The sequence below is a fragment of the Piliocolobus tephrosceles genome, chromosome 16 (genome assembly GCF_002776525.5).
Source record: "Piliocolobus tephrosceles isolate RC106 chromosome 16, ASM277652v3, whole genome shotgun sequence".
NCBI lineage: Eukaryota > Metazoa > Chordata > Mammalia > Primates > Cercopithecidae > Piliocolobus > Piliocolobus tephrosceles.
The window spans coordinates 32435952-32459255 of record NC_045449.1 but is presented as its reverse complement, the minus strand read 5'-3'; the positions used below and the strand labels follow the sequence as shown (position 1 = coordinate 32459255).

General features: G+C 43.4%; 1 protein-coding gene across 8 annotated transcripts in view; it reads right to left on the bottom strand.

Moving 5' to 3' along the window:
* Positions 1-22007, bottom strand: part of BCAS3 (BCAS3 microtubule associated cell migration factor) — a 722154-nt gene extending 700147 nt beyond the window's left edge. For 7 of the 8 annotated variants that reach the window (XM_023204675.3, XM_023204674.3, XM_023204677.2 and 4 more), the window contains exons 1-4: positions 21904-22007; positions 20239-20326; positions 15414-15468; positions 9588-9663 (exon numbers count right to left, since the gene is read on the bottom strand). In XM_023204675.3, the coding sequence (XP_023060443.1) occupies positions 9588-9663; positions 15414-15468; positions 20239-20321 (214 nt within the window). In that variant the 5' untranslated portion in view covers positions 20322-20326; positions 21904-22007. Of the gene's footprint in view, positions 1-9587; positions 9664-15413; positions 15469-16548; positions 16694-20238; positions 20327-21903 lie in introns of those variants that run through there. The other variant, XM_023204678.3, reaches the window with a different exon arrangement.
* Positions 22008-23304: the final 1297 nt, after the last annotated feature.

Sequence of the window (23304 nt, the reverse complement as noted above, 5' to 3'; positions counted from 1 at the left end):
TTTTTTTTTTTTTTTTTTTTTGTATTTTTAGTAGAGACGGGGGTTTTACCATGTTGGCAGGCTGGTCTCGAACTCTTGACCTCAGGAGATCCACCTGCCAAAATGCTGGGATTATAGGCATGAGGCACGAAGCCCGGCCAAAACTGAATCTTTCTTCTCAAACCTGCTTCTTTCTTTTCCTTCCTCCTTTCCCTCCCTCATTTATTCATTCATTCATTCAGAGATAGGGTCTTGCCCTGTCACCCAGTCTGAAGTGCACTGGCACAAACACAGCTCACTGAAGCCTCGACCTCCTGGACTGAAGCAATCCTCCCACCTCAGCCCCTCGAGTAGCTAGGACTACAGAGACATACCACCACACTCAGCTAATTTTTTTGTATTTTTTTTGGTAGAGATGGGGTTTTGCCATGTTGCCCAGGCTGGTCTTGAACTCCTGGGTTCAAATGATCTACTGTCTTGGCCTCCCAAAGTTCTGGGATTATAGGTATGAGCCACTGCGCCCAGCCTGTCCAGTCATTTTTGTACACTCTAAAAGGTAAATGATGATAGAAGCAGAAAATAACACTTCACCTAGAGGATCCCCTATGCAAAGATCCTGAGGCATGAAAAGTTCTGTGGCTTTAATGACCTGAAAGGTAAGTAGGGTCAGTGCACAGCTGCTAAGGAGAGACAATTAAATGGGAAAAGAAATCAGAGATTTCTACTCTGGATACCTACTTGAGGATGTCTAGGAGGCATCTTCATGTAGCTGTCCCACAGATCTAAGGGACCCAAGCTTCTAGAGCAATAGAAGCTTATAAGCATTTTCTTTTAGAGATGGGGTCTCACTGTGTTGCCCAGGTTGGACTGCAGTGGCTATTCACAGATGCAATCTCACTACTGATCAGCATGGGAGTTTTAACTATTTCTGAACTGGGCTGGTTCACTCCTCCTTAGACAACCTGGTGGTTCCCCACTCCTGGGAAGTCACCATACTGATGCTGAATTTAGTGCAGACACCCAGTCGGCATAGCACATTATAGCCCAGAACGCCTGGACTCAAGCGATTCTCCTACCTCAATCTCCTGAGCTGCTGGGACTACAGGTGTGTGCCACTAGCACTCCAGCCTGGGTGAGTAAGTGAGACTCTTGTCAAAACAAAAAAAAAACAAAACTGGCCAAGTATGAAGTATGGGATTAGGGGATGATAAGAATTTCACTGCACAGGCTAGAAAGCAATTCCCATTATACTAGAGTAAACCAGCATCAATTTGATTTGATGTAGTCTGGGATTCAAACTATATTCTCACGTTTAGAGAATCTGACAGAAAAATTTCAGAATGTTAATGTGGGCCAGCTGTAGCAGCTATTGCCTTTCCGTACCTCACACACTTCCTACTCTGTAACTCCCTCTTTTCTGGTAACTAAATCCTCCATCAAGCACAGGGATAGGCACATGACCAGCTGAGCAATTATAGTACTACATCCTTGGCCACAGCAACTATTCCAATAATGGGAGAGTGACTCAGACTGAGCCATCCGGATCTCCAAATGAATACTTTTTCCTCTTTGATTGTATCATATAATCATAAAGGTATGAATAAAGAGCTTTGAGTAACCACTGCACCAACCCTCTCTTTGTTAAAGAAGTCAAAGAAGAGATGCAAACATTCAGAAAGAAGTAGTGACAAGAAGTGGACAAAGATTAAAAGTGTGAAGCCCCTATCCTTCCCAGATCCATGAGTAGATTATTTTTAAATCCCCTATGAGCCCAAGTATAGTGGCTCATGCCTGTATCCCAGCACTTTAGGAGACTGAGGCAGGAGGATTCCTTGAGGCCAGTAGTTCAAGATCAGCCTGGGCAGCATAGCATGACCTCATCTTTACAAAAAAATTTAAAAATAAGCTGGGCATGGAGGCATGTGCCTATAGTGCTAGCTACTTGGGAGGTTGAGGCAGGAGGATCACATGAGCCCAGCAGTTCAAGGTTGCAGTGAGCTGTGATCATTTCACTGCATTCTAGCCTGAATGACAGACACAGGGAGACCCTGTCTCTAAAAATAAAATTTAAAATCCCCCAAGGAACACAGTATAGTGGTTCCTCAAAAAATTTAAAAAAGAATTACCATATGATACAATTCCACTAGAAGAGATATTTGTACACCCATGTTCATTACAGCATTGTTCACAAAGCCAAATAGTAGAAGCAACGCAAATGTCTTTCAATAAATGAATGAATAAAATAAAATGTGGTATAGGCTGGGCATGGTGGCTCACACCTGTAATCCCAACACTTTGGGAGGCCGAGGCAGGAAGACCACAAGGTCAAGGGGAGGCCGAGGCGGGCAGACCACAAGGTCAAGAGACCATCCTGGCTAACACAGTGAAACCCCCTCTCTACTAAAAATACAAAAGTCAGCTGGGTGTGGTGGCAAACGCCTATAGTCCCAGATGCTAATGAGGCCAAGGCAGAAGAATCGCTACTAAAAATACAAAAGTCAGCTGGGTGTGGTGGCAAATGCCTATAGTCCCAGATGCTAATGAGGCCGAAGCAGAAGAATCACTTAAACCTGGGAGGTGGAGGCTGCAGTGAGCTGAGATTGCGCCACTGCACTCCAGGCTGGGTGACAGAGCGAGACTCCATCTCAAAAAAAAAAAAAAAAAAAAAAAAAGGTGTATATACATACAATGAAGCATTATTCAGCCTTAAAAAGGAACAAAATTCTGACACATGCTACAACATGAATGAACCTTGAGAAAATTATGTTAAGTGAAATAAAGTAATCACAAAAAGGCAAATAATCTATTATTCTACCTACGTGAGGTCCCTAAAGTAGTTAAAAATCACAGAAATGGAAAGCAGAGTGGTGGGTGCCAGGGGCTGGGAGGAGGTGGAGACTGTGGAGTTGTTGGGCAATGGGTACAGAGTTTCAGTTTTGCACAGTGAAGAATTCTGAAGATTGGTTGTACAACAATGTAAATTACTTAATAATACTGACTATATACTTTAAAATGATTATGGCCATTGTTTGCCCACACCTGCAATCCCAGCACTTTGGGACACCGAGGTGGGAGGATGACTTGAGTTAAAGACTAGCCTGGGCAACATAGCAACACCTCATCTCTACTAAAAAAAAAAAAAAATTAAGTCCATGCACAGTGGCTCACACCTATAATCCCAACACTTTGGAAGGCTGAGACAGGAGGATAGCACGAGCCCAGGAGTTTGAGACCTGGGCAACACAGTGAGACGTCTCAATTTTTAAAGATCAATAATTTTTTTTTTTTGAAACAGAGTCTCGCTCTGTCACCAGACTGGAGTGCAGTGGCACAATTCTGGCTTGCTGCAACCTCCACCTCCTATGTTCAAGTGAGTCTCCTGCCTTAGCCTCCCAAGTAGCTGTGACTAGCACACACCACCACGCCCAGCTAATTTTTCTATTTTTAGTAAAGACAGGGTTTCACCACGTTGGCCAGGATGGTCCCGGTATCTTGACCTCGTGATCCGCTCGCCTCAGACTCTCAAAGTGCTGGGATTACAAGCGTGAGCCACTGTGCCCGGCCAATAATCAATAAATATTTTAAAAATTAAAATTTTTAATAGTTAAAATGGTAAATTTTATGCTGTTTATTTTTCCAAAATTAAAAAAGAAATAATTCCCTTTTTTACTTAAAACAATTACTTGCAACTGAAAAAAAGGGGCCTGTTGAACATGAAATCCAACACTCAAATATAGTACTGACCTTGATATTAGAACTGGCCATGCTGGGCATAGTAGCTCACACCTGTAATCCCAGTACTTTATGAGATCAAGGTAGGAGGACTGCTTGAGCCCAGGAGTTTGAGACCAGTTTAGGTCTCAAATGGTGAGACCCCATCTACAAAAAGTCAAAAAATCAGCCAGGCATAGTGGTACATGCCTGTGGTCCAAGTTACTAAGAAGGCTGAGGTGGGAGGACTGCACAAGCCCAGAAGGTCAGGGTTGCAGTGAGCCAAGTTCAAGTTCAGGCCACTGCACTCCAGCCTGGGTGAAAAAGTGAGATTCTTACTAAAAAAAAAAAAAAAAACTGGCCAAGTATGAAGTGTGGGATTAGGGGATGGTAAGAATTTCACTGCACAGGCTAGAAAGCAATTCCCATTATACTAGAGTAAACCAGCATCAATTTGATCTGATGTAGTCTGGGATTCAAACTATATTCTCACCTTTAGAGAATTTGACAGAAAAACATCAGAATACTAAACTGCTTTGGCTACTTATACCTTTCTCCACTGTAGTGTCTTGAGAGAAACAAGCCTGGGTATAAATCAAGCCAGTGGCTCACGCCTGTAATCCCAGTGCTTTGGGACGCCAAAGCGGGCGGGTCACCTGAGGTCAGGAGTTCAAGATCAGCCTGGCCAACATGGTGAAACCCTATCTCTCCTAAAAATACAAAAAGTTAGCCTGGCAACCTCCACCTCCTGGGTTCAAGCGATTCTCCTTGGAAAATTGGCCGTTACGTCTCTTTTCTGATTTCTCCTAAGGTCAGATAACAACTTAGTATCAGTTTGGTGACATGTAACTTTTTTTTTTTTTTTTATTTGAGAAAGGATGTCTCTCTGTCACCAGGCGGGAATACAGTGCTGCGATCTTGGCTCATTGCAACCTCCACCTCCTGGGTTCAAGTGATTCTCCTGCCTCAGTCTCTCAAGTAGCTGGGATTACAGATGCACACCACCACTCCAGCTAATTTTTTTTTTTTTTTTTGAGACGGAGTCTCACTCTGTTGCCCAGGCTGAAGTGCAGTGGTGCCATCTCAGCCCACTACAACCTCCGCCTCCTGGATTAAAGTGATTCTCCTGCCTCAGCCTCCTGAGTAGCTGGGACTACAGGTGAGCACCTGGCCAAGGAGGCCTATTTCAATCTTGAACCTGCATGATAATAAAGTTCCCTCTGTTTGGCCGGGCACGGTGGCTCACGCCTGTAATCCCAGCACTTTGGGAGGCTGAGGCGGGTGGATCATGAGGTCAGGAGATTAAGACCATCCTGGCAAACATGGTGAAACCCTGTCTCTACTAAAATACAAAAAAAAAAATTAGCCAGGCGTGGCGGTGGGTGCCTGTAGTCCCAGCTACTTGGGAGGCTGAGGCAGAAGAACAGCATGAACCCGGGAGGTGAAGCTAGTGGTGAGCAGAGATTGTGCCACTGCACTCCAGCCTGGGCGACAGAGCGAGACTCCATCTCAAAAATAAATAATAAATAAAACAAAATAAAGTTCCCTTTGTGTTAATCTTTAGACCAAAAGATAACCTGAAGTAACCTGATGTTAACCAATCAGTTATTTCTCTATTGTTTTGTTTCTTTGTTCACAGCTAGTAAGGGAAATAACTTTGAAAAGACCAATCCACTTTTTCTTCTGTGTTTCTCCCTTTTTTTTTTTTTGAGACGGAGTTTCGCTCTTGTTGCCCCCAAGCTGGAGTGCAATGGTGTGATCTCGGCTCACTGCAAACTCCGCCTCCTAGATTCAAGCGATTCTCCTGCCTCAGCCTCTGGGGTAGCTGGGATTATAGGCACGCCACCACGCCCAGCTAATTTTTTGTATTTTTAGTAGAAACAGGGTTTCACCATGTTAGCCAGGCTGGTCTCGAACTCCTGACCTCAGGTGATCTACCTGCCTTAGCCTCCCAAAGTGCTGGGATTACAGGTGTGAGCCACCGTACCCGGCCTGTTTCTCCTTTCTTCAGGCCATCTCCATCTATAAAACCAACCCCTTCTGCTTAGCTCATTGGAACACATTTTATTTTATGAAATGAAGTATTCCAGATTGCAATAAAACTAAATTGTAATTTTGTCTTTTGACTGTATAATTTACTGTCTTAAAATATGCACAGATTCGCACAGGCAGGCACATGCACACACAGGTATAAATATATACGCAGAAACGCACACCTAGGGCCAGAGAAAATAAAAAGTATATCCATTAAAAAACAAGGGCCACAACATCACACAATACCAGTATACTATAGAAAGGAGAGACTAGCCAGGTGCGATGGATCACGTCTGTAATCCCAGCACTTTGGAAGGCTAAGGCAGGTGGATCACGAGGTCAGGAGTTCGAGACCAGCCTGGCCAACATAGTGAAACCCTGTTTCTACTAAAAATACAAAAGTTAGCCGGGCATGGTGGTGCACACCTGTAGTCCCAGCTACTTGGGAGGCTGAGGCAGACAGAATCACTTGAACACAGGAGGCGGAGGTTGCCGTGAGCAGAGATCACACCACTGCACTCCAGCCTAGCGACGGAGTGAGATTCCATCTCAAAAAAAAATAAAAGAGAGACCAAAAGACATGTGACTGTGCTAAAGTATTTCAGAAAGATATACAAATCTAAGATAAAGAAGTCAATTGAGCTATGGACACTAAGTTAAGGAAAATTACTTTAAGTTCAATAGGACACATAGTACTAAATAATTTTTAAGTAGGATGCATCTACATTTCCAAATGCATTTTTACGTCAATAAAGCAAAGTATTTAAGGAACATTGCCCCAACAATTCTTATTTGCCATTAAAAAACAAATTAAGCAAAGAGAAAATCTTGCCTGGGTAAGAATTATTTTGATAAAACTTTTAACATTTTAATTATGTGATCTTAAAATTGTTTTAACTTTTACTGCTGATCTGAACCATGCTTTCCAAAATCAGTTTTCAACATTTTGCATATGTTGTATAACAAGTTTTTGGGACTAATATTTTTCAGACTAACACCACTTTTTCTTTGTTATTAAATCAAGAAAGTCCTCTAACACATTTTAACATCACCAAGTAAAAATATATTTCCAGGATGGAAAGAGTCTGAAATCAAGAACAAAAGATGAGCCAGACACAGTGGCTCATGCCTGTAATCCCAGCACTTTGGGAGGCCAAGGCGGGTGGACCACCTGAGGACAGGAGTTTAAAACCAGCCTGGCCAACATGGCAAAACCCTGTTTCTACTGAAAATACAAAAATTAGCTGGGCGCAGTGGTGGGCACCTGTAATCCCAGCTACTCGGGAGGCTGAGGCAGGAGAATTGCTTGAATCCGGGAGGCAGAGGTTGCAGTGAGCCGAGATCGTGCCATTGTACTCCAGCTTGGGCGACAGAGCAAGAGCCAATCTCAAAAAAAGAGAAAAAATTAGCCAGATAGGGTGATATACACCTGCAGTCCCAGCTACTTGGGAAGCTGAAGTGGGAGGACTGCTTGAGCCCAAAAGGTCAAAGTTTCAGTGAGCCATTATCATGCTACATGCCTGGCTGACAGAGCAAGACCCTGACCCTGTTTCTCAGGGGGAAAAAAAAAAAAGAAAAGAAAAGAAAGAAAGAAAATCTAGGCCGGGCGCAGTGGCTCAAGCCTGTAATCCCAGCACTTTGGGAGGCCGAGACGGGCAGATCACGAGGTCAGGAGATCGAGACCATCCTGGCTAACACGGTGAAACCCCCGTCTCTACTAAAAATACAAAAAAAATTAGCCAGGCGTGGTGGCGGGCGCCTGTAGTCCCAGCTACTGGGGAGGCTGAGGCAGGAGAATGGTGTAAACCTGGGAGGCAGAGCTTGCAGTGAGCCGAGATCCGGCCACTGCACTCCAGCCTGGGCGACAGAGCGAGACTCTGTCTCAAAAAAAAAAAAAAAAAAAAAAAAAAGGCTTCATATTTTTCATATTTGAAAAGTCTTTAAGGAAAAAGCAACTCACAGAATAGGAGAAAATGTTTTCAAATCTTATATCTAATAAGGAATTAATACCCAGAATATTTAGAAAACTCCTAAAACTAAATAAACAAACAAAACCACACAATTCAAAAATGGGCAATGGACTTGAAGAGGCGTATCTCCAAAGAAGCTAAACGAATTCCAATAAACACATAAAAAGATGCTCAACATTACTAATCATTAGGGAAATCCAAATCAAAACCACAACCTAGTCTCATTAGGATGGCTACTATCAAAAAAAAAGAGAGAGAGAGAGAGAGGAAACTTCGGGACCCTTGTACATTGTTGGTAGGAATGAAAAATGGTACATTCACTGAGGAAAACCATGGTGGTTCCTCAAAACATTAGAAACAAAATTACTATATAAGCCAGCAATTCTCAAAAGTACAGTCTCAAAGAGATAGGAGGCTGGGCGCAGTGGCTCACACCTGTAATCCCAACACTTTGGGAGGCCGAGTCAGGTGAATCATCTGAGGTCAGGGGTACGAGACCAGCCTGGCCAACATGGTGAAACCTCGTCTCTACTAAAAATACAAAAAGTAGCTGGGCGTGATGGCGAGTGCCTTTAATCCCAGCTACTCAGGGGGCTGAGACAGGAGAATCACTGGAACCCATGAGGCTCAGGTTGCAGTAAGCCAAGATCATGCCACTGCACTCCAGCCTGGGCGACAGAGTGAGACTCTGTTATTTTTTTTGCTTTTGTTTTGTTTTGTTTTTTGTTTTTTTGAGATGAAGTCTCGCTCTGTCGCACAGGCTGGAGTGCAGTGGCATGATTTTGGCTCACTGCAACCTCCACCTCCTGGGTTCAAGTGATTCTCCTGCCTCAGCTTCCCAAGTAGCTGGGACTGTAGGAGTGCGCCACTACGCCCGGCTAATTTTGTATTTTTAGTAGAGATGAGGTTTCACCATGTTGGCCAGGTTGGTCTTGAATTCCTGACCTCATGTGATCCTCCCACCTCAGCCTCCCAAAGTGCTGGGACGGCAAGCATGAGCCACAGTGCTCAGCCCTTCCAGCCTTTTATAAATGATTGTTTCTATTTACTTACTTATTTAACTTTATTTATTTATTTATTTATTTATTTATAGACAGGGTTGCACTCCATCACCCAGGCTAGAGTACAGTGGCACAATCTCGGCTCACTGCAGCCTAGACCTCCCAGGCTCAAGCAATCCTCCCACCTTAGCCTCTCAAGTAGCTGAAACTACAGGGACACACCACCAAGCCTAGTTAATTTTTTAATTTTTTGTAGAGACAGGGCTGGGTTATGTTGCCCGGGCTGGCCTTGAACTCCAAAGATCAAGCGACCCTCCTGCCTCAACCTCCCAAAGTGCTGGAATTACTCGTATGAGCCACTGTGCCCTCCCTCATTCAGCCTTTAAAAGGAAGGAAATTCTGACCCATGCTACAACCTAGATGAAAGTTGAGGACATTATGCTAAGTGAAATATGCCAGTTACAAAAAGGCAAATACTGTATGATTCCACTTATATGAGGTACTTGGACTAGCATAAAATTCTGTTCAGAGAAAAACAATTTTCAAGCCTAGAAAGTTCAACACTAACGATGATTTTGCAGTTATAAATCCTATACAACTGACCAAACTTGAATAACTCCTTTTTTAAGAAAACCATTTTTCTGCCTGAGAAAATTTTAACTCACTTTAACTTCATCAAAGTTTAACACTTACACACTGTGTTACAGTTACTTTAAGACTTATTACACAATATTAGTTCTAAAGTTTCTGTACTGTAGTTATACTACCTTTTATTTTGAAAACTGAAAAATTACTATAAGAGAAACTAATCTGACTAAAGTAGAGGCTCTCTTTTTGGAATCAGGTACTCCAAACAAACAATTCATATGTCCCAAAAAAGTTAAAACCATACCATTTAAATCTGCATTTTCAAATCTGACCCAGACTATTTTCTCCTTTTCTTCTGTTAGAGGTGTTCCACTGTAAGCCTGCATAGTAAACAGAGACATTTGAATAAACATATTTTACAGCTTTAGTATTAATGATATTCAAAACAAAGAGTAACTTAAAGCCAACACTATACCTCTCCAACTTCACCAACCTTACATCTTGGTAACTAGAACATTTTAGAACATTATTACCCCCAGAGAATATTATCCATGTGTGTGATAACCTTGGTCAAAAGAGTTTTTAACTTATTAAAAGAACTGCAGGCTAGGCACCTGTAATCTCAGCACTTTGGCAGGCCAAGGCAGGCAGACCACTTGAGGCCAGGAGTTCAAGACCCGTCTGGCCAACATGGCGAAACTCTATCTCTACTAAAAACACAAAAATAAGCTGGGTAGGGTGTGGTGCACACCTGTAATTCCAGCTACTGGGGAGGCTGAGACACGAGAATCACTTAAACCTGGAAGGCAGAGATTACAGTGAACAGAGATCGCACGACTGCACTCCAGCCTAGATGACTGAGCAAGACTCTGTCCCCCCCACAAAAAAAAGAACTGCAGAAACCTAAAATACAATGATCACAATCTATTATGAAGCATTACTATAATTCAAAGGCAAACGAAAAACTAACCATCCCCTATACTGGTCAACGAATAAGGCTTAGAAAACAAAACTACTACCTTTTATCTATTAAGTTGCTAGGTGTTTGTGGCTATTATACTGTACCTATACTTTTTAAGAGTATTACTGTACTTTTTTAGTCTCTTATCAAGCTTCTAGACCCAACCTATCATCTGCTCCCTGGAAGCCTGCAAGGGTCAAAAGATAAGCATTAACGGCATGATGTATCATCAACAGTATTCAACAGTATTCAAAAGGTGGCATGTTTTTTCTTTTACTTTTCTTATTCAACAGTATTCAAAAGAAAAAAGCATGTTTTTTTCTTTTACTTTTTTTTTTTTTTTTTTTTTTTTGAGACAGGGTCTCACTCTATCATCCAAGCTGGAGTGCAGTGGCACGATCTCAGCTCACTGCATCCTCTGCCTCCCGGTTTCAAGTGATTCTCCTGCCTCAGCCTCCCAAGTAGCTGGGACTACACGCATGTGCCACCATGCCCAGCTAATTTTTTGTATTTTTAGTAGATACGGGGTGTCACCATGTTGGCCACACTGGTCTTGAACGCCTGACCTCAGGTCATCTGCCCCACCTCGGCCTCCCAAAGTGCTGGGATTACATGGGTGAGCCACCATGTCCTGCCTAACATACCTTTTTTAAAAAACACCAGCTTGGGCAACATGGAGAAACCTCATCTCTACAAAAAAAAAAAAAATCTGGGCATGGTGGCATGCACCTGTAGTCCCAGCTACCCAGGAGGCTGAGATGAGAGGATCATCTCAATCTGGGAAATTGAGGCTGCAGTGAGCCATGATAGTGCCACTGCACTTCAGCCTGGGTGAGAGCAAGACTCTGTCTCAAAAAAAAAAAAAGTATTCCCTAATATTAATGATTTAATCTAATCAAGTCTTACATTTGCATTTCTCAAAACTATAAAACTAACACTGGTGCATTATTATTAAACCCCAGACATTATTTGGATTTCACAAGCTTTCCCACTAATGCCCTTTCTCTGCTCCAGGATCCAATCCAGGATGCCACACTGCATTTAGCACAACTTCCTTTTTTCCCTGTATCAGGCTTTCCTTTCCTTTAACATGGTGAAGCACTAACACTTTCAAATTCTTCTTCAGCTTAGCAGACTTCTTCCTTTGCAACGTTTGATTTTTGAGTGATATGCAGACCAAAACAAGGTCGAAGAAGGTCTTTCAGTGTATTGGGATTCTTGAACCTCTTTTTGCTTTACCTGTGAGGGGCAAGTAAGTCTTGCAAAATGAGGCTTATATGCTTTTACTATGTCTTCAAGTTTTCCTCTCTCCTTAGTAGACACCGTGTTTTTTATTCAGCATTTTTGAGAAAATTCTGGGAAGTTGACTGAAGCACCTGAGCTCTGCTTCGTGTGTTCCCTACTACAGCTTTGCACAAAGGTGTATCCTGTCATTTTTTGCCTCTTATGATCTCCTTTTCTCATGCTTAGATATTTTATTCTCAGTAAGACACAGACTCACCCATTGCCCTTCTAGCTTTCACCTGATGTCTTTATTTAAAAAAAAAAAAAAAAAGTTTGTTTTGGAGTTTTTTTGTTTGTTTGTTTTTTGAGACACCCTGTCACCCTGGCTGGAGTGCAGTGGTATGATCTCAGCTCACTGCAACCTCCGCCTCCTGGGCTCAAGCAATCCTCCCATGTCAGCCTCCCAAATAGCTGGGACTACAGGTGTGTACCACTACACCCAGCTAATTTTTGTATTTTTTGTAGATATGGGGTTTCACCATGCTGCTCAGGCTGGTCTGGTACTCCTGGGCACAAGCCATCTGCCTGCCTAGGCCTCCCAAAGTGCTGGGATTACAGGTGTGAGCCACCGCACCCAGCACCACCTGATGTCTTTATAGAGGTCAATGTACTGCCACACATTTTCTTCCTTTTCCTCCAGCACTGATTAAAAGCCCTTCTTCAAACAAGAGCAACCGATTTAGCCCTCTTATTTAGAGTCAAAACTTTCACCTCACTACTGAAAAGATTTATTTACTTCTTCTTTTATACTTCAACACTGGTTTCTAACACACATAAACACACTCATAAGTACAAAGTTATTTTTGAATGTTATATAACATAGCTATAATCATTGTGTCGGTCTGTATGCTGTCTTATTTGTTCACTGTAGAGAAAATAATTTTCATAGTGTACTATTGCCATAAGTATAATTTTTAGTTACAGCAGATATTCTCTAGGGACCATGATATGTCATTTGCTTGAGTATTAATCGACATTTAAGCTGGTTACAAGTTTTTACACTGAAAATGTAAAAATTTCATATATACTGAAAAGTTATAAGCTTTAACTTTTTCTTTGTTGAATTATTTTTTTTTAATAAATTTTTGGCCAGGTGCAGTGGCTTATGCCTGTAATCCTAACACTTTGGGAAGCCAAGGCTGGAGGATCACCTGAGGTCAGGAATTCGAGACCAGCCTGGCTAACATGGTGAAACCTCGTTTCTACTAAAAATACAAAAATCAGCCAGGCATGGTGGCACATGCCTGTAATCCCAGCTACTCAGGAGGCTAAGGCAGGGGAATCCCTTGAACCTGGTAGGCAGAGGTTGCAGTGAGCTCAGATCACGCCCTTGTACTCCAGCCTGAGCGACAAGAGTGAAACTTCATCTCAAAAAAAAAAAAAAATCAAATTTTCATAAGTGAAATTACTAGATCAAGACACAACCAAGGGCAACTCTGGCCATCAACGCTATCACAACTAGAATTCAATGGGTGATAATTAAAGAAGCTGCTACCAGTCCAACAACACATGTTCTCTCTTTAGGAGGAGATTTGCAGACTCAGAGAATACCTAGGCTCCATCAATTTGATGATACCCAGAATAGAGCAGGAGGCAGAACACAATATTGGCAGAAGACATTATTTTTTAATGTCTGACCACAAAGTACCAACACAGGACTCTGAATTAAATGTGGGGAAAAAAATGTTAGAAAGCACTGTCCTCATGTCAACCAAACAGTAGAAAAAATGTCTAATATGGGATGGGCGCGGTGGCTTATGCCTGTAATTCCAGCACTTTGGGAGCCCAAGGCAGGCAGATCGCAAGGTCAGGAGATCAAGACCATCAGGAAAACCCCATCTCTACTAAAAATACAAAAATTAGCCAGACATGGTGGCAGGCGCCTGTAAGTCCCAGCCACTCGGGAGGCTGAGGTAGGAGAATGGTGTGAACCCGGGAGGCAGAGCTTGCAGTGAGCCAAGATCACGCCACTACATTCCAGCCTGGGTGATATAGTGAGACTCTGTCTCAAAACAAAAAAAGAAAGAAAAAAAAAAGTCTAATATAACAAAAAGTTACTCCTATTATTGCTTTCCTAAGCAAACTATTGTCAGTAGGTGCTAAAATGATGACGTCTCACCATTACAATTAGAAACTGTAATGTCTCTGGCTCATCTGATTATTTTGACTACTGATTGTATGCCAGAAATCTACATCTCTACCCTGGATCACCAGTCTCAAGCTCCCTCCAGGAAAGACTACTTACTATTTGCTTTGCTTTATTTTATGCTTTATATAGATGATACCCTTTAAGCCTCAAAACAAACCTACGATGAATAAGATGATTAACCTGAGTTTACACATAAGGATACTGATGTTTCAGAAAGGTTCAGTAACTTGTCTAGAACTAGTAAGATACACAGCTGAAATACAAAGTCAGATCTAATATCAAAGTCTATGTTTTGTTTTTTTTTTTTTTTGAGACAGAGTTTCACTCCTGTCGCCCAGGCTGGAGTGCAATCGTGGGATCTTGGCTCACCGCAACCTCTGCCTCCTCGGTTCAAGCAATTCTCCTGCCTCAGGCTTCCTGAGTAGCTGGGATTACAGGCGTGCACCACCATGACCAGCAAATTTTTGTATTTTTAGTACAGATGGGGTTTCTCCATGTTGGTCAGGCTGGTCTGGAACTCCTGACCTCAGGTGATCCACCCGCCTCAGCCTCCCAAAGTGCTGGGATTACAGGTATGAGCCACCACACCCGGCCCAAAGTCTATGTTCTTAATCACTAAGCTACTCTAAGCCTAATGTGCAAAATGTTAAGTTATAACTTCTCTGCCAAATAAAGCAAACACCTACTAGGATCCTATTGTCCCCATTACATTCTTACTCCATTTATCACTGTTGGATTTTATTCCACACTATACCTCAATTCAAATGGCATCTCATTCATTAAGCCTTCTTTGATGTCCTCCAAGTGAATTTAATTGCCCTTCTACTATATTACCATAACACTCTGTTTATTTTCTCCTTTTTTTCCCACTCAGCTTTTCAGATTGAAGGCACTTTGTTTCCTAGGATCCTCTCATAAAGCTGGGATGCTGGATCTATGAATGTCCTTTCTGAACACTCCAGTTACAGATACCCATGGTAGTCAAGGAAGACTACATAACCATAAGGAGAAAGTATGGAAACCTCTCCCTTCAGTTGTCCCACTAGAACAGTGCTTCCCAAAGGTACCATTTCATAAGAATCACCTGAAATTCTCACTATCACTACAAGTTACCAGTTACCCTCCCAAATCAATTGTGTTAAGACTCTGAGAGAGGAAATTATTACTTTTAATAAGTACGCCAGGTGATAACTAAGTTTGGCAATAGTATAAATAGCATACTAGATAATCCTAGTAAGGCAATTCTCATTCTTTATTCTCGTATTTATATAAAAGGAACAGTAAAAGACTTATCAGTTAGAGTAACAGGATACCGTAGTTGGCACAAAAGTGCTGCTCAAGATAAAAGAGATATAGATTTGTGTTCACGTATAATATTTAACTGTTATCTAATAACAGCTAAGGAGTGCAGAGTGTATATTGCTTTTCTCCCTTCTGATAGGCAACACTTAAATAGGACAAGAAAATATAAACCTGCGAGAGTCCCAAATCTCTACTAACAATTCACCTTGATTCTTCTTAGGAGGGCAAAGTCCTGAGGAATAACATTTACGCCACGGTCATCACAACACTGCAGCACAGCTAAACAATAATGTAGTCCCACCCTACCAATGCTCAGCATGCTAACACATCAAAAACCTTTCTGAAGTTGCTGGTACTAGTGTCAAGTTTAGGAAACCAAACATTTCAGAGCTCTCCTGACCAAAGGGAAGCTGAAAGCACATATAGACACTTACCTGCGGCACAACATCCTGCAGAAAAGTCACAACACTTTCCATGTAGGACTGCTCTCTGGAAAAGGGTGAAATGGACAACACTGGTCAGGAGAGCTTAACATAGACCATGAAAAAAGCTCTATTTACAAGCCTTAATAAAGTCACTCATTTTTTGTTATTGTTTGTTTGTGGTTTTGATTTTTTTTGTTGTTGTTTCTTTTTTTTGAGACATGGTCTCACTCTGTCACCCAGGCTGGAGTGCAGTGGTGTGATCTCGGCTCACTGCTGCCTCGACCTCTGGGCCTTAAGCAGTCCTCCCACCTCAGGATCCCAATTAGCTGGGACTACAGACATGCGCCACCACGCCCAGCTAATTTTTGTATTTTTTGTAGAGATGGGGTTTCACCATGTTGCCCAGGCTGCTCTCAAACTTCTGAGCTCAAGTGGATCCTCCCGCCTCAGTCTTCCAAAGTACTGGGATTACAGGCATCACTCATAATATTCAAAAAAGGCAGAAAAAAAAAAAAAAAGGCTAACTCTTATCACCTGGTATTTCTGCTAAACTACTTTCTGGTTTCCAGGGTCTTTATATACGTTATTAAATGTAAATGAACTTTTAACATTTTTTTTTTTTTTTTTTTTTTTTTGAGACAGAGTCTCGCTCTGTTGCCCAGGCTGGAGTGCAGGGGCCGGATCTCAGCTCACTGCAAGCTCCGCCTCCCGGGTTTACGCCATTCTCCTGCCTCAGCCTCCCGAGTAGCTGGGACTACAGGCGCCCGCCACCTCGCCCAGCTAGTTTTTTGTATTTTTTAGTAGAGACGGGGTTTCACCGTGTTAGCCAGGATGGTCTCGATCTCCTGACCTCGTGATCCGCCCATCTCGGCCTCCCAAAGTGCTGGGATTACAGGCTTGAGCCACCGCGCCCGGCCACTTTTAACATTTTTAAACATTATCTCTTTTTAAAAGTCATGCTCTCCTAATTTGATAGAGATAGCTTCTAAGTCATATTTGAAGGAGTGATGACAGAGACCTAACGTAGGACCTTGCTCTTGAGTCAGAGCAGAAGAATGCCCTAATTAGAGCAAGTAAAACTATTGCTGATGACTCACTATCTAGTGACCTTCTCTTTAAATTGGTTATGAACCTAGTCCCTTACCTGTATATAGCAGGTGAGTCTACATTTTCTGGCAGATACAGGCATTAGAAGAAGCTATTAAGCCTTCACAGAACTTTTGGTATAGAAAAGACATAGAAAAAAATTAAAATGCATAAAAATGAGGGAAAGCTGGGTGCAATAGCATGTGCCTGTAGTCCCAGCTATTTACGAAGCTGAGGCGGGAGGATCATTTGAATCCAGGAGTTGGCAGCCAGGCTAGGCAACATAGCAAGACCCCATCTCTAAAAAACAAACAAACAAACAAAAAAGGGGCGGAAAATAACATTGTTAATTAAGTAAGAACACTAAATTAATGCATTTTAAATATAAAGTACATACATTTCAGCAAGGGAAAAAAAATAATTTCTTCAAGATACTATTTTAGGCCAGGCATGGTGGCTCATGCCTATAATCCCAGCACTTTGGGAAGCCGAGGTGGGTGGATCACTTGAGGTCAGGAGTTCAAGACAAGCCTGGCCAACATGCTGAAACCCCATCTCTACTAAATATACAAAAATTCGCTGGGTCTAATGGTGCACCCTGTAATTCCAGCTGCTCAGGAGGCTGAAGCAGGAGAATCACTTGAACCCAGGAGGTAGAGGTTGCAGTGAGTCAAGATTGCGCCACTGCACTCCAGCTTGGGCAAAAAAGCAAGACTCCATCTCAAAAAAACAATAACAAAAAAATCAAAATACTAATTCAAATCCATTTCAAGAGAGATGTGAAAAATCACACTTGAAAATAATATGATTTATCATAAATCCTATTTAAAAAGCAATATGCCCTAGAGACCTACAAAAATTGACTAGGCCTAAAAAAAAAAAATTAGGCTACCTCTCCAACCTCATTTTTTGCCACTCTCCTTATTCTGATTCAGCCATATGCAACTTAATTCCTAGCATACACCAAGTTCTTCTTTGAATCAAGACCTTTACACCACCTTTCTCTCTATCTGGATTCCTTCCCATCCCCTTCCCTTCCTTTTAGATCTCCAGGTTAAGCGTTGCCTCCTCTGAGAGAGCTTCCGTGACAGCTTTATATATATTCTCCTTTGTCATTCCCCATTGTAGTACACTGTGCACAATCACAGCCTATAATTATTTTACTTATTTACTTGTTTGCTTCAGCCTGGACAATTTGACAAAACCCCATCTCTACCAAAAATTAGGCCTGGAGCAGTAGCTCACAACCATAATCCCAGAATTTTGGGAGCCCGAGGCAGGCGGATCACCTGAGGTCAGGAGTTCGAGACCAGCCTGGCCAACATGGAGAAACCCTGTCTCTACTAAAAAATACAAAATTAGCCAGGCATGGTGGCACATGCCTATAATCCCAGCTACTCGGGAAGCTGAGGCAGGAGAATCGCTTGAACCTAGAAGGCAGAGGTTGCGGTGAGCCAAGATCATGCCATTGCACTCCAGCCTGAGCAAAGTGAGCAAAACTCCGTCTCAAAAAAAAAAAACAATTAGCCAGGCATGGTGATCCACGTTTGCAATCCCAGCTACTTGGGAGGCTGAGGCAAAAGAATCATTTGAACCCAGAAGGTGGAGGTTGCAGTGAGCCAAGATCATCCCACTGCACTCCAGCCTGGGCATTGGAGCGAGACTCCATCTCAAAAAAAGGAGAAAAAAAAAAGAATTATATATATATATATATATATATATATATACACACACACACACACACACACACACACATATAACATATATATATTGATTGATTGATTGATTTTATTTTTTTGGAGACAAAGTCTCACTCTTGTCCCCCAGGCTGGAGTGCGATGGCGCGATCTCAGTTCACTGCAACCTCTGCCTCCCAGGTTCAAGCAATTCTCCTGCCCCAGACTCCCGAGTAGGTAGGATTACAGGCTCCTGCCACCATGCCCGGCTAATTTTTGTAGTTTTAGTAGAGACAGGGTTTCTCCATGTTGGTTGGGCTGGTCTCAAACTCCCGACCTCAGGTGATCCGCCCACTGCCTCAGCTTCCCAAAGTGCTGGAATTACAGGCATGAGCCATCGCGCCCAGCCATATATTTTTTTTAAGACACAGTCTCACTCTGTCACCCAGGCTGGAGCGTAATGGCACAATCACAGCTTACCACAGCCTCAAGCTCCTGGGCCCAAGTGATCCTACCATCTCAGCCTCGTGAGTAGCTAAGGCTCCAGGCGCCTGCCACAACGCCTGGCTAATTTTTGTAAGTTTTTAACACATGAGGGTCTCGGGATGTTGTTCAGGCTGGTGTCAAACTCCTGGGTTCAAGCAATCCTCCCACCTCAGCCTTTAAGTATACATATCTTTGGTGTGGCACGGTGGCTCACACATGTAATTCCAGCACTTTGGGAAGCTGAGGCAGTGGGCGGATCACCTGAGGTCGGGAGTTTGAGACCAGCCCAACCAACATGGAGAAACCCCATCTCTGCTAAAAATACAAAAATTGGCCAGGCGTGGTGGCACTCGCCTGTAATCCAGCTACTTGGGAGGCTGAGGCAGGAGAATTGCTTGAATCTGGGAGGCAGGGGAGGAAGTGGAGGCTGCAGTGAGCTGAGATGGCGCCACTGCACTCCAGCCTGGGCGACAGAGTGAGACTCCATCTTAAAAAAAACAAAAAAGTATAGATATCTTCAAACCATATTAGATTACAAGCTCCTAGTAAGTATAGACATTCTTTGTCAAAGAATGCCAAAAACACAGAAACGTACTATGACACTTACTTTGAAACTTTCTGACATAGACCTAGACTAAGAGATACCTTTTACAGATAACACATGGATACATAGACAGGAACAACACACACTGGGGCCTATCAGAGTTGGGTGGGAACAGGGAGAGGATCAGCAAAAATAACTAATGGTGACTATGCTTAATACACGGGCGACGAAACAATCTGTACAACAAATCCCTGCGACAAGAGTTTCCCTATATAACGAACCTGCACATGTACCCTTGAATTTAAAAGTTAAAAGAGAGACATTTTACATCATCGTCTGGTAAATACATACATACACATCTATGTGCATGTCATGAAACAATACAAACTCCCAGCTATACTTTCTATTATATTCTATTTCTTTTTTTTTTTTTTTTCTTTGAGATGGAGTCTTGCTCTGTCGCCCAGGCTGGAGTGCAGTGGCATGATCTCAGCTCACTGCAAGCTCCGCCTCCCAGGTTCACACCATTCTCCTGCCTCAGCCTCCCAAGTAGCTGGGACTACAGGCGCCCACCACCACACCCGGCCAACTTTTTGTATTTTTAGTAGAGACCGGGTTTCACCATGTTAGCCATGATGGTCTCGATCTCCTGACCTCGTGATCCGCCCGTCTCGGCCTCCCAAAGTGCTGGGATTACAGGCATAAGTCACCGCGCCTGGCCTCTATTTCATTTTCTACTACAACTCCTGACCCACTAAACTGATTTGACAATCCACTAACTTGTTAAACTTGGAGTTTGAAAACACTACTCTTCAGGATTTAGCATAGTGTTCTTCATGTACTCTGCAAATGTGCTGAATACATCAACTTAACTCTCCAAATTCTTCATGTGGCCTTGGCAATTATTATTATTCATCCCATAAAGCCAACATTTAAAAGATTTTTACAAAAGTAACCACTGTTCATAAAGAAAACCTAAATGTTAGCTACTATTCTGAGTAATATTTTCTTCAGCTATTGGGTTTATCTGAAATGTGCTTACGTGACAGCCTGGGGACGAACCACAACTCCACCAGTACAACGACTGGGTCTTCTTGGGGAATCTGTAGCCATAGCTTCATTCATAAAACCTGTTTCCAGAACAAAAAAAAATAGAAAAACATGGATCATTGTTGGGGGTAGGGAGGAAGATTTATGATTACTCACTAGAGATCCCTTGTCAAAAATGCCTTAAATGTAGGAAAGTTTCCCAGAAATTCCTGTTACACCAGAAAGGGAAAAAAAGATGAAGTAGGTTTTTAATTTTTTTCAAATTATAATGAGGGGTTTGGGGGGTTATTATCATTTTTAAGATAAGAGTCTCGCTCTGTCACCCAGGCTGAAGTTCAGTGGCACGATCTCTGCTCACCGCAATCTCCGCCTCCCAGGATTAAGCAATTCTCCTGTCTAAGCCTCCCGAGTAGCTGAGATTACAGGCAAGCGCCACCATGCCGAGCTAAATTTTTTATTTTTTATTTTTGTAGAGAAGGGGTTTCACCATGTATCCCAGGCTGGTCTCAAACTCCTGAGCTCAAGCGATCCATCAGCCTTAGCCTCCCAAAGTGCTGAGATTACAGGCTTGAGCCACCGCGCCCATCCTGTTTTGTTTTTTAAGAGGACCAGGTCTCAGAACCACAAAACAATTTAAGGAAGACTCCAGCTGTACCCCCTTGGTCTGCTGTCAACATAAATTACAAGGGTAAGAGAACCAGATCATGGGATGGGAATTTACTTAAATTTTATGTTGAGATAGTGAAAATACACACGGTACAATATTTCAAGACCAAACGGAACAAGTGACATGATACCACTCTACTTTCCAATTAAACCTGTTGGGAATCTATGAGTAAAGACTGCATGGCCACAATTTAAATCACATTGGTAACACCCTGCTACTGTAACCTAATCACCGGAGTTTAATAAGTAACAAACAAGTCAAGCAATTATTTATTTGACTAGTAGTAAGTAGTCAAATAAGTAACATAAACTTATATGCTGTTACAGTCCTTTACCCTTTCCTGTCACATCAGTAAATCCTAATCCTAGAATGTTTCATGACCCTCTGAATCAGAGATTTTAAGAGGATGGAGTCGGCTTGGTTAAGGTTAAAAGAGGACTGACAGCAGTATCAAAGATATCTTACAGGGCTCAGGGAAGCCCACAGCCTGGAACTCATCTTGAAGGCACCTAAAACCATCATTTGTAAGTAGGGAGCATTCACACCTGATGTGAAAACTCCAAACCTGTGCGCCCCACCTCCTACAACCAAAACACCCTCTGCCCCAACGAGCAGAGCCACCACCTCCTCAGTGGGTACCTGCACCTCCAGCCCCTCATCCCTCTCATTCTCATCCCATTCTTGCTTTCTCGAACCACAGTCTCCCAAGCTCTGTCCTTTAAGGGCCCTGTCTCCTGGGGACGACCCTCGCCAGCCCCTCAGGCCCCAGTCTCCTGAAAGACACTCGCACGGCACTGCCCACTTAACCTCCAACACGGAGCCACCGCTGCCCCCGGCCGCCCTCCGGCCCCTTGCACTGCTCCCCTCCCCCTCCAGTATCGACACCTCTCTCCTGTCGAATTCCTGCCAGCCCGACCCAGTCCCCTCACGCCGCCAGTCCCTCGTCCTCCCCAAGCCTCCCCAAAGCCAAAGCCCCGCCAGCCCTCTCACCGGCCGCCCCGCCGGTTAACGCTGTTCTCCAGCTCTAGGCTCACTGTTTGGAGTCTCCCCGCGTGATTGACGGCAGCCACTTCCTACCACGCCTCAGCGGAACCACCCCTCTAGCCAATCCCAGAAGCAAACCGGCTATGGCCGGGCACCGCCCTTGGAGGTCAGCTTCGCCAACCAGCAAGTAGGAAAGAGGCGGACCCGCCTCCTGAATGTGTCCAATCCGCTGGAGCTGGAGGGAAAACACAACAGCATGTAAGTTCGGGTGAAGCCGACGTGTCAGGTTCGGTTGCGAACGCAGGCAGCTGGGGAATAATTACGAACATGTACATTTTTTTTGGAAGAGAGAACCTTCGTGGCTTTGAAAAGAAAATCAACATGTTCCAGACTCCTGTCCAGCTCACGTGAGCGTCTCAGGTTGGAGCCGGAGGACCGGGAGACTGGTCTGTTTACATCGAATTCTCGCGACAGCTGGGTGGAAGCTCAGAGCACGTGGACATGGCGGCTGCCAATCACTTTTAGCTGGCCACTCACTCGTCCCACACTCGCCTTCTGCCCAGCCCTTGGCGATGTGTTTACCTTCCGGGAGCCTAGGCTGGCTCGCGCCGGTGATCAGCAGAGGAGGGGTTGATCTGAATAAGGGGCGCGGCCGGTAATCTCAACAATCTGAGCTAGGTTTGTAGACCACGCCTGACCCCTTCCTTGCCTCAGTTTCCATCTCCCTTATTGTTGAGTACCGAGATCTCGCCATTGTGATTTCATCAGTTACATTTATTCATATAAGTAGAGTAATACTGACTGATTTCTTGAACACTCAGCACAGGCCTTCGTATACTTCATATACAGTACTCTGTATGTATTATCAAATTTAATGTCAACGACAGGTCCATGAGGGTATAGCTTTTTAACAGGCATGGTGGGCTGGGCGCGGTGGATCACGCCTGTAATCCCAACATTTTGGGAGGCCAAGGCGGGAAGATCGCTTGAGGCCAGCAGTTCTAGAACAGCCTAGACAAAATGAAGAAACCCCGTCTCTGCTAAAAATAGCCAGGTGTGGTGGCGGTTGCCTGCAATCCCAGCTACTCGGGAGGCCGAGGCAGAAGAATTGCTTGAACCCGAGAGGTGGAGGTTGCAGTGAGCCTAGATCGTGCCATTGCACTCCAGCACTTTAGCCTGGGTGATAGAGTGAGAGTCCCTCTCTAAACAAACAAACAAATAAATAAATAAATAAATAAATAAATAAATAAATAAATAAATAAATAAAATTTTCAAAAATTAAAAAAAAAAAGAAAGAAAAGGCCGGGCGCGGTGGCTCACGCCTGTAATCCCAGCCCTTTGGGAGGCTGAGACGGGCAGATCACTTGAGGTCAGGAGGTCAAGACCAGCCTGGCCAACACTGTGAAA